At 44.0% G+C, this 18098-nt stretch overlaps 1 protein-coding gene across 1 annotated transcript in view; it reads right to left on the bottom strand.

The window, feature by feature from the left end:
* The window catches only part of pde1a (phosphodiesterase 1A, calmodulin-dependent), a 29600-nt gene extending 13139 nt beyond the window's left edge, over positions 1–16461 (bottom strand). Inside the window, exons 1-5 of the mRNA XM_044216299.1 lie at positions 15860–16461; positions 14960–15827; positions 5708–5734; positions 2141–2254; positions 1862–2044 (exon numbers count right to left, since the gene is read on the bottom strand). Of these exons, the coding sequence (XP_044072234.1) occupies positions 1862–2044; positions 2141–2254; positions 5708–5734; positions 14960–15827; positions 15860–15920 (1253 nt within the window). The 5' untranslated portion in view covers positions 15921–16461. The remainder of the gene's footprint in view (positions 1–1861; positions 2045–2140; positions 2255–5707; positions 5735–14959; positions 15828–15859) is intronic.
* Between the last annotated feature and the right edge of the window lie 1637 nt (positions 16462–18098).

The raw sequence follows: 18098 nt of genomic DNA, 5'->3' as shown, positions 1-18098 counted from the left end.
CTCAAACATAGAGATACAGACAGTTGTATGCATATAAACACTCCTCACACAGTCCTCCAGCCACCCTCCTCCACAGTTTGTGACCAGGATGGATAGTTTGTCGCCATGGTAACCATTTTCTAAACACACTCGGCGAGTGCCGCCGCGGTGCAGCAGATATTTTTTGATTTAATGTGTCATTAAGCTGCAGCAGATGAACTGATACCATTCTATCACAGCGAGTCAGTTACACTCTAATTATACTGGACCTCAGAGTTTCTCTATATGATCTCCATCTCCAGTTCGCTCGCACGCTAACATCATTACACTGCGAGTTCGACCTCGTAATCACATCTGCGGTGAAGTCGGGCCGGATGTTTTCTGATGTTTAAGTTGATGATTGTTTTCTGTTCCGTCTTCAGGTGCTCCAGATTTCTGCTGAAGACAAAAATAACTCTGAACATTTGAAACTGTTGCTCATCTGACTGGACTTTCAGGAGTCACAATGTTGCACTACATGGCCTAAAGTATGTGGACATTACATTACACAGGCGTATCTGTTGAACATCTCATTCAAAAAACTATTGGCGTTAACGTGCTGCTCTGACAGCCTCCACTCTTCTTCTCTGGTTTCAGTCTTTCCCCCAGATGTTGACCCTGCTGCAGGGATCTGCTCCCATTCAGACACCAGAGAGGTCCGACACTGATGTGGGCGATCAGGTCTGGCTCATCCCAAAGGTGTTGAGTGGGGTCAAGGTCAGGGCTCTGTGCAGACCAGTCAAGTTCTTCCACACCAAACTGGGAAAACATTATGTTGAAACAGGAAAGCGACAAAGAACGCTATCATCTAAAATATAATTGTATGTTGAGTTGAAACGCTGAAACTAATCGTTTCAAGTATTTTTCATACAAAAATGGCAAATATTTCCTAGTTTTAGATTCTCAAACGAGAGCATTTGATGCTTTTCTTTGTCGTATATGATAGTTCACTGAATATCTTTTGAGTTTTGGACTGTGAGTAGGACAAAATAAGCAATTTAAATATGTCGCTTTGGGAAATTGTGCATTTTCACTACTGTCTGGCATTTTTTAGACAAAATGATTCATTGATTCATCGAAAAAATAATCAACAGATTAATTGCTAATGAAAAAATCGCCCTCATTGTCTGCTGCAGCATTTAGATTTCCCTTCACTGGAACTAAGGAGCCCTAACCAAGAAAAAACAGACCCAGACAAAAAGCATGTGGGCAGCAGTGTCCATGTTCTCCCAGCAGAAATACAAACAAATGAAACATGTAGGCTACATCTTTGTAGAGGTGTTAGTTCAGTTTTGTGGAGGTTGAATGTGTGAGCTGCATGTTGCTCCAGATGTAGATCCCTATGCAGGCGGCCACGATGGCCGCTCCAGGCGGCTGCTTTCTGCGTTTACGTTGGGAGAGACTCAGAGACAAGCGTTTGAGATGATTCCTGTAAAAATCAGGTTTTGCGCGTGTCGCCGTTTCCCTGAATCTCTACAACGGAGGCGGCGAGTGCAAAGATTGCCCGACGCATAGAGTCACAATGTCCGCATTTATGGGAAATACACCAGGTTGAAATAAACCTGAATTTTCCTTAAATATACCTTGAACACTGATTTAGAGCGGTGGTTAAACTGTTGACCTACGTTTGAGTATGAGACACCACCAGCCAATCAGACACCAGTTGTTTTGTTTTTGTCCTTGTAGAATGAGTGTTTGTTAGCTGGTATAGATGTGATTTATTTTCATTTTCTGACAAAAACCTTTAAAAATATCATAACTTGGATGTAAATGTTGAGTTTTAATACTTTCAAATACTTTATGTTTAATTGACAGGAGCCATAACTGTTACTTTTTTGTTTACCTCTCTACAAATATCCCAGCTTGCACTGCATGGACAATGCTCCTGAATCTCGGCTTCTCCTCGGGACGACGCTTGGCCACGCCCATCTTCCTGCTGAAGGTACATGCCAGCCAATCACGTACTTCGCTGGGCACTGACTCCGCCTGCAAGTCGCTGAGCTCGTCCTCAGTGTCCAGCAGACGCCTGCAGAACAGAAAGAAACACCTGTCAGTCGCAGCTTGGATGATGGTGATTTATCTTGCTACATATCCATCCATCTATCTGTCTCTTCAGTCCTACTTGGTCTCGTCAGTGTAAACAGCGTCCAACATCGCAGCGGCGAGCTCCAGGTTCCTGCGGAGTTCCTGCAGGTCCACGACGCCGCGGTCCATCTGCTCCAGGACCCCCTTCAGCCTGACAACACAAACACACACAGGTCACACACAGTACACTCATATGCTCAGTTATTGGCATATTTATCAGAAGGCAGATTACTAAACACAGAAAAGACAAAATAAACAACACAAATCATCCAAAGTGTATAATCACTCATCAGTTACAGGGGACAATAACGTCTCATGGTCCAGGTGAAGACGAAGTTGTTGGCTGGCAGTGGTTTGTGTTACTTTGTTAAACAGACCGGGCCGAGGTTGTATTTCGAACCCTGGACACGGCTCAGAAGGGGATGCGAGTCCGTGAGTAAGTTGAGGGCTCGCAGTTAGCGCAGACATGTGTGTAATAACAGCAGGACAGAGAGGACCGAACGCTGTAGAAGGTTTCAGACAGCAGAGATTACAACTCAAAAGTTGAAAAAGAGACGGTGAGTTTTATGTATATGGCCGAAACCAAGTTATGATGAAGTAACTGTTTGCCACACTGTAATCGTTGTTTAACTTTGTTAAAATCATGGAGGTTTCAATGTTTTATAGCAACTGCTGTAGCGGAGCTGATTTTTGAATATGGTAAGTAAAAAGCCGAATGAGAGCTTGCATTCAGTTGCAGACGCTAGTGAAACAGAGGCTAGCCCGGACGTGATGTCATGACTAAAGGCTAGTTAGAGAGCTACTGTGGCTGGCCATGTTACTGGTAATGTGCTAGCTAGCCTGTAACATGCTAGCACTAGTCATCTACAACAGCCCAACCAGACTGCTAACTAGACAATAACATAGTTTATTCAAGAGATGTACTTGTACCATCGACTCCTGTCTCGCACCTGACTGCAGACCGTTCCTCTTTTGTGGAGCAGTTTACACTCCAGCAGCAAATGGGCATATAAAATTGATGGACAGCTAATAGCTTCCTCCATTTTGGGCCCTCCATTCCCTCAAAGGTTAGCACTGACAGGACGGCTTGTTATTGGTCAACGGCGCAAGTGCTCGTTTCACTGTTCACTGTTGTAAATGCTAATTTGATCATGAAACGGGAATGAGTTTGGGAGCATTAACTGCAGCACAATAGCACAATATCAGTCACTTCTTCGATATTCAATAAGGCCAGTCAATGAATGCTGTTTTCAGTTTCATCATGCTGGAGATACTCTCTTGCTAAAGTGTGTCAGCAGGAAATATTTTGTCCCAGCTGTTATCTTCATCTCATCTCCAAAGCCATGTTATTACGGCTCCTCATGCTAAGCTGTCTGAGCTCAGTGTTGCCAGATTTCAATCAGACGATCACAGCCTTGAACTCGCTCACTCAAAACTGTTTTTACCTGCCCACTCAAATAAAAAGCAGCCCAGTTTTGGGCTGCTGAGAGCTCAGGTACTCTGGTATATTAACATTATGTATTTCTGGGAACTCAAAGGCGTGGAGTGGTCACACTCAGGTCAGTGACAAAGGGGCGGGGTTAGCGCAGCAGTGAGTTATAAATCTGTAAAAAGCTGCTCTGTGCTGTTTTTTTTGTACTGTACTCTGCTGCACTGTTATATACTGTAATGTCTTCTGCGGTGCTTAACACGCCTCAGCAAGGGCAAAAGTAGTCTGCAGAAATCCTCTCTGCAGACTTCATGCATCTGCTAACTGACAGACAGAGGTATCGATCCTCATAGTTTGCACCCACACAGCTGCTGTCCTGTTCACAGCACAGAACCAGAACATGAAAATCTGTTTCCTCCAGATGGACACATGACACTCTGCCTCCTGTCAATCAGCTGACTCCCACAGTAAGCAATGGGAGTCTCCTCCTGGAAATAAACATGCCGCCTTATAGACCCGACTGTCGTATCCATGAGTTATTACTCACTGTCTCTGTCAGCCAGGACGGCAGTTCATTTCCGTTTGAAACTTTTGTATTTATAAAGGTTTTCCACTACGCAGTAAAAAGTTCCTTACTTTTAAAAAATCTTATCTCAGTATTTTATTGCTCAGAGATGCTGAGTGGGCGTGAAGCAGCATTCTGTACCCCAAAGAGGGCTCGTATATTCATCCAATACCTGCCAAACAGTCCTGATGTACAGACTGATGGATGGACGGATGGATGTTTTGTGCGGCGCTGCGCATCTGTTTTTACTGTTCGGGATAAGGGGGATGGTTTGACTGTTTACAACAGAGGAGACTGACGACAGGGAGACATAAAGACTCCGCTGCGGCCAGGCATCGTGCCATTGTCATGGTAACCAAACACCTTCCTGTAAACTGGATGAAATCTGTTTTAGTTGCCATGGTTACAGCTGGAGCTGGAGACGGAGCGACAGAGAACTAAAAGTTCAAAACTGCAGACATTCAAGCATTTACATTTCCTGAAAAAAATATTGTGATATTAAATTATTAGAATTAGTAGTAGCAGCTGTAGTATTAACTGGGGTGAAAAGCCCTGCTGCTATATCTTTAATGACAGAGAGGGCTTCAAGTTGAGCTGTGTGTTAAAGTAAAAACTCTGGTGTCACGTTTGATTACTGATCACCAGTCTGCAGTCACGTCAGGTGACAGGTGGGGAAAACGTCCACATTTAACATTTCTAAGCACTGCAGATTGCATTTAAACATATTTGTTCACACATACGGAGCCTGTTATATATATTATACTGGCACATGACAAAGTACCTCATTTCCCAAGTGATGTGTTTCCAACAGTGGAAGACGGATGCAGAGCTTAAACTTGAGGAAAAGTACTAATATAACAGTGTTACAAGTAAAACCCACTTATGTAAAAGTACAGAAGTGTTAGCAGTTAAATGTACCTAAAGTATCAAAAGTAAAAGTACACATTCTGCAGAAAAGTGGATGATATATTATCATATATTACATTATTGTTGGTATTGATGCATCAAGGTGTGAGCAGCATTTTACTGTTACTAGTTTTAACTACTTTATACACAGGTAGTTCAGTCCAGTGGTTCCCAACCTAGGGGTCGGGCCCCTCCACATGGTCACCAGATAAATCTGAGGGGTCGTGAGATGATTGATGGGAGAGGAAAGAAGAAGAAACTAAGTTTTGATACACAAACCTGTTTTAAGGTTTCGGACTTCTCTCTAATCTTTGCTGCTTTATTGTAAAATATTTAATCTTTTGAACTCTTCGGGCCTCAGACAGTTATTGAAATGAAACCATGTGAGAAGTTTAGAGGAGAAATGTCTCTTTGGTGGAACTGATACTTCAGACTGAGAGCTTCCTCTGTGTGTGGGTCTGACTTAGGCTACCTTCTGGGACACATTTCAGACTCAAGACCAGTTAATTGGGGACGGTTTGTCCAATTGGGAACAAAAGCTGTGTGCCTAATTTGTAAAAAGCTGATTTTTGGGGCCAGTGGTTAAGGTTCGGGTTAGGTTAGGGGTAGGCGAGTGGTTTTGGTTAGGATAAGTCTCCAGGAAATGAATGTAGGTCTGTGTGTGTGTGTGTGTGTGTGTGTGTGTGTGTGTGTGTGTGTGTTACCTCTGCGATGTACTTTTATATTTCTGCCTGTAAACAAAAACAAAAACAGAACAGTCACCTAAATTGCCCAATCACAATGGCAATGCATTCAGACAGGAACATTTTGGCACGGTGGCCACATTCGGTATTGCAGGTCACATGACGTACACCGGCCCAAAATAACACAATCATTACAGATTAACGATGAATACATTATTGTAGTAAAACGTCACAAACACCCTGAAATGTTTGTATGATCAGAATTTGATCCATTCGGTCCATAAAAATTCAAAAGTCTGGAAGAGTCACATCATTAAGAAGACTAATGCTCTGGATCTGGGCTGGATGTGCACACTATCCACCTTCTTTGCTTTAAATACATTTATGGTGTGGCGCTCCATTTTTGACTCATCTGGGCATTATGGCTGACGCTGAAGTCGTCGCCTTGAGCACGACATTTGAATTCACAGAGGATGATTATTCCCGACTTGGATTTTTGCCTGACAAAGTCCTTGTAGGTCGCAGCGTTGCACCTGTAGCTTTTTAGGCAGCCTCCAAATTCCAGTGGGAGAACAACCTCTCCTTTTCCCAAAAACACAGAAGCCTGAGGAAACTTTTTTTTTTTGTCTTATCTACTTCTGTTAACCCTAATGTTCTGTTTGGGGTGCTGGAGACCCCAGGTCCTCTTTAACAGCTCCAAAAATATAGTAAACATTGTTTTATCAAATTGATGTTTAATGACTTCTCCTAATTTTCTGAGAATATATAGCCGTATTAACATTATCGTGTTTTGCGATGGTCTCGTGCTGATGATGTATGCATCGTGCGCGGAGCAGCAGGGCGGAGCCACATTGCGGCGAAAGAACTTTGCGAATGGCCGAAGATTACTGCGATGAAGACGGAGGACAAATTAATGAGGAGTATTTCTAAATATGACTATGTGATAACAAATCCTGATCATATTGAGGCCAAACCAAAAATATCTGCTGGGCAAAATATGAGCCTTCAGACTGGTGGCCTACAGGTTAGAGAAGCTGGCTTGTAAGGTCACCGGTTGGATCCCTGAACCAGCTGGATAAATCTGGACCAGGTGTGAATGTGTGATAGCGTGTGAGTGTGGTCAACGCTCTTAGTGGAACTTCCCTGAATAATTAAAGGTTTAAAAAGAAAACAACTACTAGAAAACAAATACTGTTAGATTTGTAGCCTTTGAATAAGTCATTTCACCTAATCAGGTAACAGCTCATGAGAGACGGTGTAGTCCCTCATTCGTCCAGGAGTGTCCCATCGTAGAAAAGGTTTCAGTCGTAGTCATCTGGACGCTGTTTTCAGAATCAAGACGTTTCGGCTCCCATCCGGAAGTCATTCTCTTCTTGATTCTGAAAACAGTGTCCAGATGACTACGACTGAAACCTTTTCTACGATGGGACACTCCTGGACGAATGAGGGACTGCACCAGAATCAGAATCAGAATCAGAAATACTTTATTGATCCCCGTAGGGAAACTCTTTGTTACAGTAGCTCGCCTTTACGTCAGTGCACACAGGAGAAAACGATATTATACACTATAAACAGGTCAGAAATAAATAAATTAAGTAACATGTTGGTAAAGTATAAGATAAACTAAGTGTCGAGTACCAAGTGGGTTTACTGGTAGATGGTGAAGTACAGTACAAAATACAATGTCACTAATTATGTAATGCACCGTCTTGTATTGAAGAATTTTGGGCAGAAAACCTTGGATCTGGTTCGGGAACTCGAAAACACAGTCAGGAAATTAGCAGACCACAGGAACCATCTCCGTTTTAATCTAAGATGCAGACAGAGCAAGATTATTCCCAAGAGCCTACAGATTAAACCACCAGTAAAAGGACACAGAGCAGAGGCGTGTATTAACACCTTGGTCACGCCAATCATATGCTAATCAGGTACTTAACAGTGATGAGGGAGGTGCAGCCAGAAAACAATAGGCCTGATTACTGATTACTGGGCCATCATGGAAACAAAAGAAGGTCCGTTTCAGGTGAAACTAGGCAGGTAAACAGCAGAAACTCAGGTAGACTCCTTCCTGAGGGCGGGGCTTAAGCAACACAGAGTAGCTTAAATTTCTGAGTTCTCAGACCATTTTCACAATTGAGAATGACTTCCGGATGGGAGCCGAAACGTCTTGATTCTGAAAACAGTGTCCAGATGACTACGACTGAAACCTTTGAGAGATTATAAAACTTGCAAATATAACGCTAAGTATTCACAAATTGCTATTTCCCAATACGTTAGCTGCACACAAGAATACTGCGTGGAGCAAAGCGGCAGCTGCAGCACAAGGGCCTAATTTCTCCACTATGTGAGAACAGGTTAGACATGATTTTGACATGTTTCAGACGTCTGCTACAGAAAATTATACTGTTCGGGGTCCGCAGCTGTAAAACACTCAATACAATGGATCTGCTCTATACTTTTTATGCAACACTTCTCTCAAATCCCAAATAAGTGCACACACAGGTGTATAAAACATGAAACATTTTAAATAATTTGGTGCAGTAACAATGTCACCTTCATTAAATGTGCGCGCCCAGTTTGTGGCAAAGTGAAGGGTTACCATTTTAATACTTCTATCTACATATTAGGTTTTAATAAGGTCAGAAGAAAAGAAAAACAATATTAGAGTTGTTATTTTGACTCCTACAGCGGTCCCCAAACAACGAGACACACATCCATCCTGCTCGCTGGTAACTCCACCTCATGAACTGGATCAATGATGAAAAAGCACCTCCGGGATGTAAATATGTACATCAGATATAAACCTGATGAAAAAGTTGATGACGAGCATCTGTACGCTCCATTGGGTCTGAAATTAGCCAATCACAGCTCTGGAATCTGACCCTGAAGGCTAATCACAGCTCTGACACGTCTGAGCTTTGAAATGCGACAGCAGGAAGCTGTTATTTCATGGCCGAGCGGTAATTGTACACTGGCCTGCGTGGGCGGACCAGCGCTCAATTACAAAGCGCGGTACGGCGGGGTGAGCAGCGCCACGGTGCAGGCTGTATTGTGCTTTTGGTCAAAAAAAACAATACAACGAAAACATGCTGCAGCACCAGCAGTGACAGGTGAGGACAGAGAGAGTTTCTGGAGAATGACTCACCACTCTGTCATGACTTCTCCAAGCTGACGCCTTCACTGAGAGAATTTGCATTTGCTTTCTCTCCCTTTCCTGTCCTCGTGCTGATATGTTTATACTTTCACCTCACACATTTTCTTCCTTGTGTCCTTGAGCATTATTAATATTGAGCACGTAAAGTATATTTTATTCTTAGACGCATTATTTCTCTGCATGACTCTGTTTGTGATGCACCACCGCAGGGTGCGTTTCGCACTTTTTTAGTGGTTAACTCCGTCTACACCGCCTACGTCGAGACCAAGCGCCCTGGCCTGAAGAGAAAGCAGAGCATCCATTAAAATGCAGCAGTCTGATAATAAATCAACTGCAGCACACACACACACATCCTTGTACTTCTATGTTTTTGAGGACCATCACTGACATAATGCATTCCCCAGCCCCTAACCTTCACAAAGAAATGCCTAACCCTTAAAACCAAGTCTAAACCTTCAAACAGCCCTTTGAAGTTGTGAGGACCTGCCAAAATGTCCTCACTTTCCAAAAATGTCCTCGCTCTGTAGGTAAAAAAAACGTGTTTCAGTCCTCACTATGTAGTACAAGTACACACACACACACACAAATAAAGCATATAAAACATGAAAACAATTTGTATTTTATCGATTTGGAGTCAAACTTTAGCAGTTAAATATTAGTGTAAATGCATTCAAGCGGAAACAAGAACTCAGAGCAAGAAAACCATCTTGGTTTCTGCTGTGATAACCGAACCGGACAGGTCTCAGTGTTTGTGGCTCTCTTTGAGATCCAGTCTTGTTCATTTCAATGCAGACGATTTCAGGTGACTGGACATTAAAAAAACAACTAGTTAACCTGGTTTTTATTCTGTTCTTTCTATTTTAGTCACTGAACTGCTTCAGCTGGTTTTCTATTTTACGCTTCACAAAACTCTCCAGTGCACATTTACGCTCTTTCACTTTTATTTTTCCTCTATCCGTCTATCTCACCGTTTCATCACTCTCTCACCAAAGCATGTCAGCTTAAAGAGATAAAATAAGAAACAGTCTGATTCAGAAAAAGACAGGAGGATCATTCTGTATATAACAATAAATAAAAATAAAGTCCTGTTCCCTCTCTCTGTCCCTCTCTCCTCTTGCTGCATCAAAATGCTCTGCTGTTACCACGGAAACTGGGGAGGATGACAAAAAAAAAACAAATCTGTACACTTGTTTGTTTTCCCTCCAAACAGCACAGAGCTCTGTTGTTTGTTAATCTGCATCTTCGCTTCATATCTATCGGGACGAATTAATACGATCTATCGGAGATAAATACAGACACAAGAGGGCACTTAAGGGTTGAAGCGCTGTTGGCACCAAAGACCAAACGCGCACACACACACACACACACACACACACACACACACACACACACACAAAAATGAAGCAGCTGATTTTGTGATGAGAATGAGTTGACTTGATCTTATTCCTTATCATTCGCCTGCACTATGATTAATTTGGATGGAAGATGGCGCACACACTCAAAATAGCATTACTTAACACCTATTTTATTTTTAATTTTTTTAATTTATTGGTTTATTTAACATGGTCAGTGCACATTAACGTACATTGCTGTAAATGCACCAGAGTATTTTCCATCTGTAGTCCCTGGAGAGATGTTACAAAGTCATCTAGTCTCTGTGGATTTCACTGAAACTGAACATTCAGACGAGCCGTAAGTACAGCTTTCAGCACTGCTTTCCTGCGGGAGAAGTAGCTGCTGCTGTCTTTCAGAGCTGCAAGTATCAAAAACTGTCAGCTATTGAAAGATGGCACCCAGGTTGGCATCGCAGTCAGATTCTCAGATATTCCCAATCTAAATCAGGAAACGTTTCTCACTTTCGACTGAATTTACCTTTATTTAACACAGATTCATTGAGATATTTTGTTAAATGCAAAAAACATGTTTATAATACACGAACTACGGTATCAAAAAGAGTATTGTTTTGGTTTCTGTACTGATAGTTAGGTGCTGTATTGTCACTGATATCAAATATATGTAATATCCAGCCCTGCTGTAGGAGGTAACATCAACATCCAGCAGCCACTCTGTCCTGGTGTTGTATTTTTTGCTTTTATAATTGTCCTGTAGGCGGCACAAGTTGGCAGATGAAGGGTAACTACACCCTCAAATTCTGCTAAAACCCTCCGTCCCACCGCTTAGTGTAGCATGGACAGCGATGTAGAGCTGGTAGTCAGAGCTAACCAGCCATGGGAAGTCAAATTTCAAGTTATTTCATTTTATTTATATAACCCAATATCGCAAATTTGCCTCAATGGGCTTTACAATCTGTCCGAAAAATGTCCCATTGGACCGAAAGCCCGTTATTCCAAAAATACACACTCTCCTTGCCGTTGTTAGTTCAGTGTCCCTGTCCACGGGGGTTTTGCCAGGGGGGGCGCGCTGCAACTGAGTTACAATTCTGATGGTTTTATTCCGACACTGGAAATTTGTCTGCGACAGTAAAATCGCTTGAAATGTCGTTTGGTGTAAGGCCAGAAAGATATCCTCCAGCACAGGACTTTCACCCAGCCGACCGCTGTTTGTGTCCCGTGTGAAACTAAAAGTCAACGTTAACGTGTTATTTTAACCCAAACCATGATCTTTTCCTCAGCCTAACCAGTTTTGGTGCCTAAACCTAACCAAAGCACGCTTCACAACGTTAATCACGTGTTAACTGGCAGAAAGGCCTGAGGGCAAACTCCTCCCAGGTGCGTATTTTCGGAGCAGTGGCGGTTTGTTTTCGGGATAACGGGCTGTCGGACAAATGGGCCGTCCCCACTAGAAGCACGTTTTTGTACCTTTGAGTCACTGTGTGGGTACCTGTGTCGTAGTGTGTCAGTATACGGCTGTATCCATGCTGTTTATTGCAGTTAATGTTACTGTTTGTCAGCCCTAAATATCCACATCTTGTTCATGTACAACGTCATTTTTACGACGGCACCCATCAGGGTTGCCAATGCTTGGTGCAGCAGCTGGTACCACAGTCGGGGTGACCCGCATACCTAAAGCACCTCGGAGTCGTTAGGGAGGGGCGAGATCATTCAACTGAACCAAACTTTCAAAACCAAGCAGACAGATAAAAGCTTATTTTGAGCAGAAAAGGCCGTTTTTACGCACATTATGTGTTTTGTTGGAAGAATCACCTGCATTAACATCATATGCCAGCAAGAACATATGTGATTATGTGTTCAGCACAAAAACAAAATAGTGTGGAGTTTCTCTTTAAAAATTGCTCTGACAAATTCTGAACAGCTCCCCCTGCTGGACAGTCTGCAGCCCGGTAAACATGAATGAGAGCGTCATGAGCCAGTTATCTAAGGTGCCTTTAAAAATAAAAACAACGTGGTAGACCTCCACATGATCTCTTCTGCTAGGATAATGACTTCTCCATGTCCGGACGTCCAAACACGGCGCAAACATCTTCTCCCGTCCGCATAGTCAAAGTTGATCACATCGACACACACGCTTGAACTTGTTGTTTGGGCTTCAATAGAAAGTAATTGGAGACGGACGTTTACTGACGCTGTCCCTTAAAGGGGAACTCCACCGATTTTACACATCAAATACACAGTTACACATCGACATCTCTGGTTCTGCTGCATCGATTTTGATACTTTTTTTAATAAAAAACACTGTCCATCATCATAAATCCGATAATGTTAGTGAGTGCGACGCTAAATCAGTGGAGTTAATTAATTAATGTCGGCCAATTTCAACAAGGCTTTCTGTTATAGATTCGCGGTCTCCAAGCCCGTGCTGAAACAACCCTGATGACACCACTATGACATCATCATCGCGGTTATTTTTTCAGACTTGACAAAGCTCCTCTCGGACAAACAAACAAGACAAACGAAGCTCCTCTAGAGCCAAAGAAAACCTCAAACCACTGTTTCACAGGCTCTCACAGAGTCGCACTCCCAATGATGGAGTTCCCCCTGAACTTCTGCTCTAAAAGTTTAGTGGGTGAGCTTCTGTGTTGAATTCTGCATTTTTATTTTTACACCTTCAGTGTTTCTGTCTCATTGAATCACTGCTGACAGATAACACGTTCACTTGCCAATGTTTATTACAGGATTTGGCAAAATGAAACACTTCTCTTGGCATCAGCTTCTTCAACCAACACACCAACTTCTGCTGGTAAATCTTTTGCTCTGATGCCAACTAGTTACTAATACAAGATGCTGTATAGCCAGTAGGGTCTGTTAAACAGAACAAGAGTTGCCAAGGGGCATAAAGTTGTGTGTGTGTTTTCTGAAAATGATACCATGCGCATTTCATTTCCCTGCTGCGAGAAACAATCCTTAAATCATTGCTGGTGCCTTTTTTTCTGCCGTAACGTGATGAATGAGAGCACAGTGACGTGTGAAGACTGACAAATGATTACATTATAAGATGTAAATGTATAAATACAAGAATTATACATGAAAGGCTACAACAGACACTGAGGAGTGTCGTCTGTGGTTCAGCTTCACGTTTTCCAAAACTGTACCAGACCCAAACAGGACCAGTGTTAAAAATAAAGCAATTCATGTTTTCACGTGTGATATATTACATCTCAGATGTGAAATACACCATATGGCCAAAAGTGTTTGGACAGATGGACACACAAACGCTCATATGTGATAGTTGAACGTGTCATAATGTGACATGTTCATTAACGTGCTGCTCTGACAGCCTGAAATCTTCTTCTTCTTCCCCCCAGATGCTGAACCTGCTGGAGAGATCTGCTCCCATTCAGACACCAGAGCATCAGAGAGGTCCAGCACTGATGTGGGCGATCAGGTCCGGCTCTCAGTCGGTGTTCCAGTTCGTCCCAAAGGAGCTGGGCTGGATGGGGTTCTCACAAAGTTGACACAAAGTTTAAAATATCATTGTATGCTTTAGCATTAAAAGAGTACTGCGACCACCCAGCGTCGCACTCCTATAACACGATGGACAGTTAAAAAAAGGATCTAAATCGATGCAGCAGAACCAGAGATATCGACTTTTTTATTCCACGCATTTTTCTTTCTTGTCAAAACCTGGCGCCTACATTACCCACAGTGCAACTCGGCTGCGAGCAGTTAATTCGGAGATTCGGGCGTGTTATGCTAGTAGCGTCTAATGTAGCCTGAGAGCGGCGGGCTGCAGAGGTCTGCTGAGCTCACTTCTTTCTGACTGCACACCAACACGTTTGTTTTTCAAACCTGTCGTCTTCAGCCCCAGCTGACTCAGGTGACATCACTTGAGGACATTTATCAGACTTCACAACAGCTCCCTCTGAGACACTAAAGGCGTAAAAACTACTTTGTTCATACTGTACGTGCAGTTGAACTCCCCCAACACCAGGAAACAGACCTTTGAACAGATTTCACGATCAGCTGCGGTGCTGCTGTTACATGAAAACGTATTTAAGTTCTGTGGCGTTCGTGCTCTCGTTAGACTCGTTAAACACACGTGTGTTCTCAGCGTGTGTAGCGATGAACTGAAGCATCAACAGGACATTAAATCAAACATTTTGATTCTCAGTTTCAGTCTTTTCTTTTCTTCATGCCCTGCCATCATCTCTCTCTCTCTCCCTCTCTCTCTCTCTCTCTCTCCTGATCTGTCTGTCTTTGCAGAGAGTTTGCTGCATCGCAACGCTCTGCCGTTACCATGGCAACTATGGAGAACAAAAAGACAAGCTGTTTTACATCTGCTGCTGTTTGCCTCAAATTCAGACAGATGTGGTGGTGTTGTTCCTGCTGCGACGTTAGCTTGTTAGCTTCCACTACTGAGAAAATACCTGACGGACGGACGGACGGACGGACGGACGGGAAGCTGTGACCTCATCAAAATCACACACACACACAGTCTCTCTCTCTTAAGTTCAGTGATGTCGCACGCCCACAGTTTTCCACTAATTTTCTGTCATTCGTCTTCCCTCCATCCTCGGTCCGTGCCAACATCACCACGGCAACCAGGCGACCACTCTGATGCCGTCCCCGGGGCTGAGTCAGTCTGAGCAGTGATCAAGTGATTCTCACAACATGATCCCCAATCATCATCATCATCATCATCATCACCATCATCATCATTACATCATCAGCCAGCTGATTGTATGATCTGTGTTTACTCACATTCCTCTCAGCCGAAGCAGGACCTGGTTGTTGTGGTTCTGCTCCAGAGCGTCCTCAAAGTCCTGCACCTCCTCAGTCTGCTGCTGCTCCTCCTCAAACTGCTGCTCCTGTTCAGTCTGCTGCTGCACCTCCGTCTTCTCTTCCTCAGTCTGTGACATCTCCTCGGTCTGCACCTCCTTTTGCTGCGACTCCTCCTCCTCAGTCTGCTGCAGCTCCTCAATCTGCTGCTCCTCCTCCTCCACCTGCTCCTGTTCAGTCTGCTGCACCTCCTCCTGCTCCTGTTGCATCTCCTCCTCCTTCTGTCCCTCCTCCTGCTGCTGCACCTCCTCAGTCTGCTGATGCTCCTCAGTCTGTCCCTCCTCCTGCTGCTGCACCTCCTCAGTCTGCTGATGCTCCTCAGTCTGTCCCTCCTCCTGCTGCTGCACCTCCTCAGTCTGCTGATGCTCCTCAGTCTGTCCCTCCTCCTGCTCCTGTTGCACCTCTTCCTCATGTTGCACCTCCTCTTCCTGTTGCGTCTCCTCCTCCAGCTCCTCTTCTCTCTGTAGCACCCCCTCCTCCTGCTGCACCTCCTCCGACTCCAACTCCTCCTGTTTTACGTCCTGTTGGTGCATCTTCTCCTCCTGCTCTCCCTCCTGTTGCTGCACCTCTTCCTCCTCCTGCTCTCCCTCCTGTTGCTGCACCTCCTGTTGCTGCACCTCTTCCTCCTCCTGCTGCACCTCCTGTTGCTGCACCTCTTCCTCCTCCTGCTCTCCCTCCTGTTGCTGCACCTCCTGTTGCTGCACCTCCTCCTTCTCCTGCTGCTCCTGCTCCTCAGCCTCCAGCGCCTCCTCGTTCATCTCGGCGTGGTGGATGAGGAGAAGGAGGTGGGGGTTTTTAGGGTTGGTAGAAGTGTTCACAGATCGGAGTTTGGTCTCTGTGAAGCGTCCGGACGTCTCTCAGACTGGCGGAGTTGTGAAAACATCGATCACAGCGGAGAGCCTTTGGGTTTGATGGAACTTCATCCAACTTCCTGTGATGTCACCTGACAGCTCGGCCAATCCAAAATGATGATCTGATCGGATCCTTTACAGCGAGTTAAAGGTCACAAGACAAAGTAGGGTTTTGTTAAAAAGTTGAAAAGCAGGAACGGAATGACCGCATCTTTTAGTCGCTCAAACACCGACAAGTAAACGAGGCGATCGGCTGACGACTTCCTTCAGCAGTTCACAGCTAAGAGTTGAGCTCTGCGCTCCGGCACTGCGGCTGCAAAATGATCCAGCTGAATGTCCCAGAGCATCGCCGTAGCAACGCAAGGAGGAAGCCGACCAGCAATAAAGACAGGATGGAGCGAGAGAGAGGGAGAGAGAGAGAAGAGATGGAGGAGGACAAAGGAGAAGCAGAGAACATCGCAGAGCGTTTCCGTGGTAACTCAATAACGGTTGCTAAGAGTGATGGAATCCTGCAGCTGACAGACCTCCCTCCTCCTCCTCCTCCTCCTCCTCCTCCTCCTCCTCACCACCTCCCGAATTCAAACACACGTAACTTTACGCTCCGTTTCAGACGCGAACAGCAAACAGGCATCTCAATCTGTCCTCCCCTCGCTCACCTGCTGCGTCTCAGAGTGTGTGTGTGTGTGCAGTGCTGAGCTGTGTGTTTGCTGTGCACGAGAGAGAGTGAGCCTCTGTGTGTGTGTGTGTGTGTGTGTGTGTGTGTGTGGTTTGTAGACAATGATGATGTAATGTTCCTGAAAATGAGAGTCACAAAACCTCTCCAGTCAAGTGGCTCAATCAGCCTTCAGTCCCGCTGGCGTCCCCTGGAGGCTGCAGCAGTCATTACACTCACAGTACGAACGTGTCGGACAGAGTTGTCCTGAGGGTGAAAGGTCATGTGGTCATTAAAATCTAAAGGGTTCATCCTCTGGAAACTACTACTATTTCCCATAATGCAACTCAGTGGTGTCTTGTCTTAGACCCTCCCTGCCTCGTAAACCCCGCTGTCTTTCCAACTCCACGCCTCTGATTTTTTAATGCAGGCTTTCTGTTATAAATTTGAAGTTTCCAGGCCTAAACCAAAATAACCCTGATGACATCACTAGGACATCATCAGGGTTATTTTCTCAGACTTGACAAAGCTCCTCCTCAGAGTCACAGAGGACATTATACAACTGCTTTCACGGACTGAGTGGGATTATTTATTTTCTGCCGTGACTCGAGGTCACATATGGTGCATATTCAATACTCGAATGTTACATTTTCAGTGGACTATTCCTTTAAAAGTGAGTTGTCAACAAAAACAAACAGCATTGCTCCTCAACTTTTCAGCAGTCGCTGCCGAAGCTGGAAAACACAAGAGTTGCTCGTCCAGATCCGCTGAACACGAGTGGTGTTTTTCATAAACCATAAACCATTTTTCAAAGTTTGTTTGTATTAACTTAAACTTTTGGTTGAAGAGGGTCACGTAGCATTGAGCATAAGTATTGTTGCCATGGTTACCTGCATCTGTAGGAGCTTTATTTTCATAGCCCGTTCTTCTTCTTCCTATCTTTAAACTACCACAGGTCATTTCATAAAGTTTTCTTTAGAGCCGCACAACAAAATTCATAATGAATCCTCAGTAACTTCTGCAGGTGCACTATTAAGCACCAGTGGTGGAAAGTATTTCCATTTTCTGCTACTTTCTACTTCTACTCTACAGTTCAGAGGCAAAGATTGTACTTTCCACTCCACTACATCTATTTGATAGCTTTAGTTACTTTGCAGATTCAGATTAATAGTACAAAATATAATAATCATGATGTATTATTAGAGGCTAAGATAAGACTTTACTGATGATTGTCCATTCTGCATAATGAGTACTTTTACGTTTGGTGCTTTAAGTATATTTTGATTTCTAATACTTTTATTAAAAACATTTTAATCCAGGACTTTAAAAATGTAACAAAGTATTTCTGAGTACTTCTTCCACCACTATTAAGAACACACTCAGCAGCTGCGTCACTGCATGGTCCAGGAAAAGGAAAGTCCCTGCAGAGAACAGAACAGAAAAGAAAAGACAGCCATGGGATTCGCCGACCTCCCATCTTTGCAGGTCATCTCCCGCAGGATGGCTCATAGCATCATAAAACACCAACATGGACGTTTCACACGCATGCGGAACATAC

Source organism: Siniperca chuatsi, linkage group LG12 (genome assembly GCF_020085105.1).
Source record: "Siniperca chuatsi isolate FFG_IHB_CAS linkage group LG12, ASM2008510v1, whole genome shotgun sequence".
Lineage (NCBI taxonomy): Eukaryota > Metazoa > Chordata > Actinopteri > Centrarchiformes > Sinipercidae > Siniperca > Siniperca chuatsi.
Note: the sequence above shows the minus strand (reverse complement) of the source record. Positions and strands in the feature narration are given on the sequence as shown.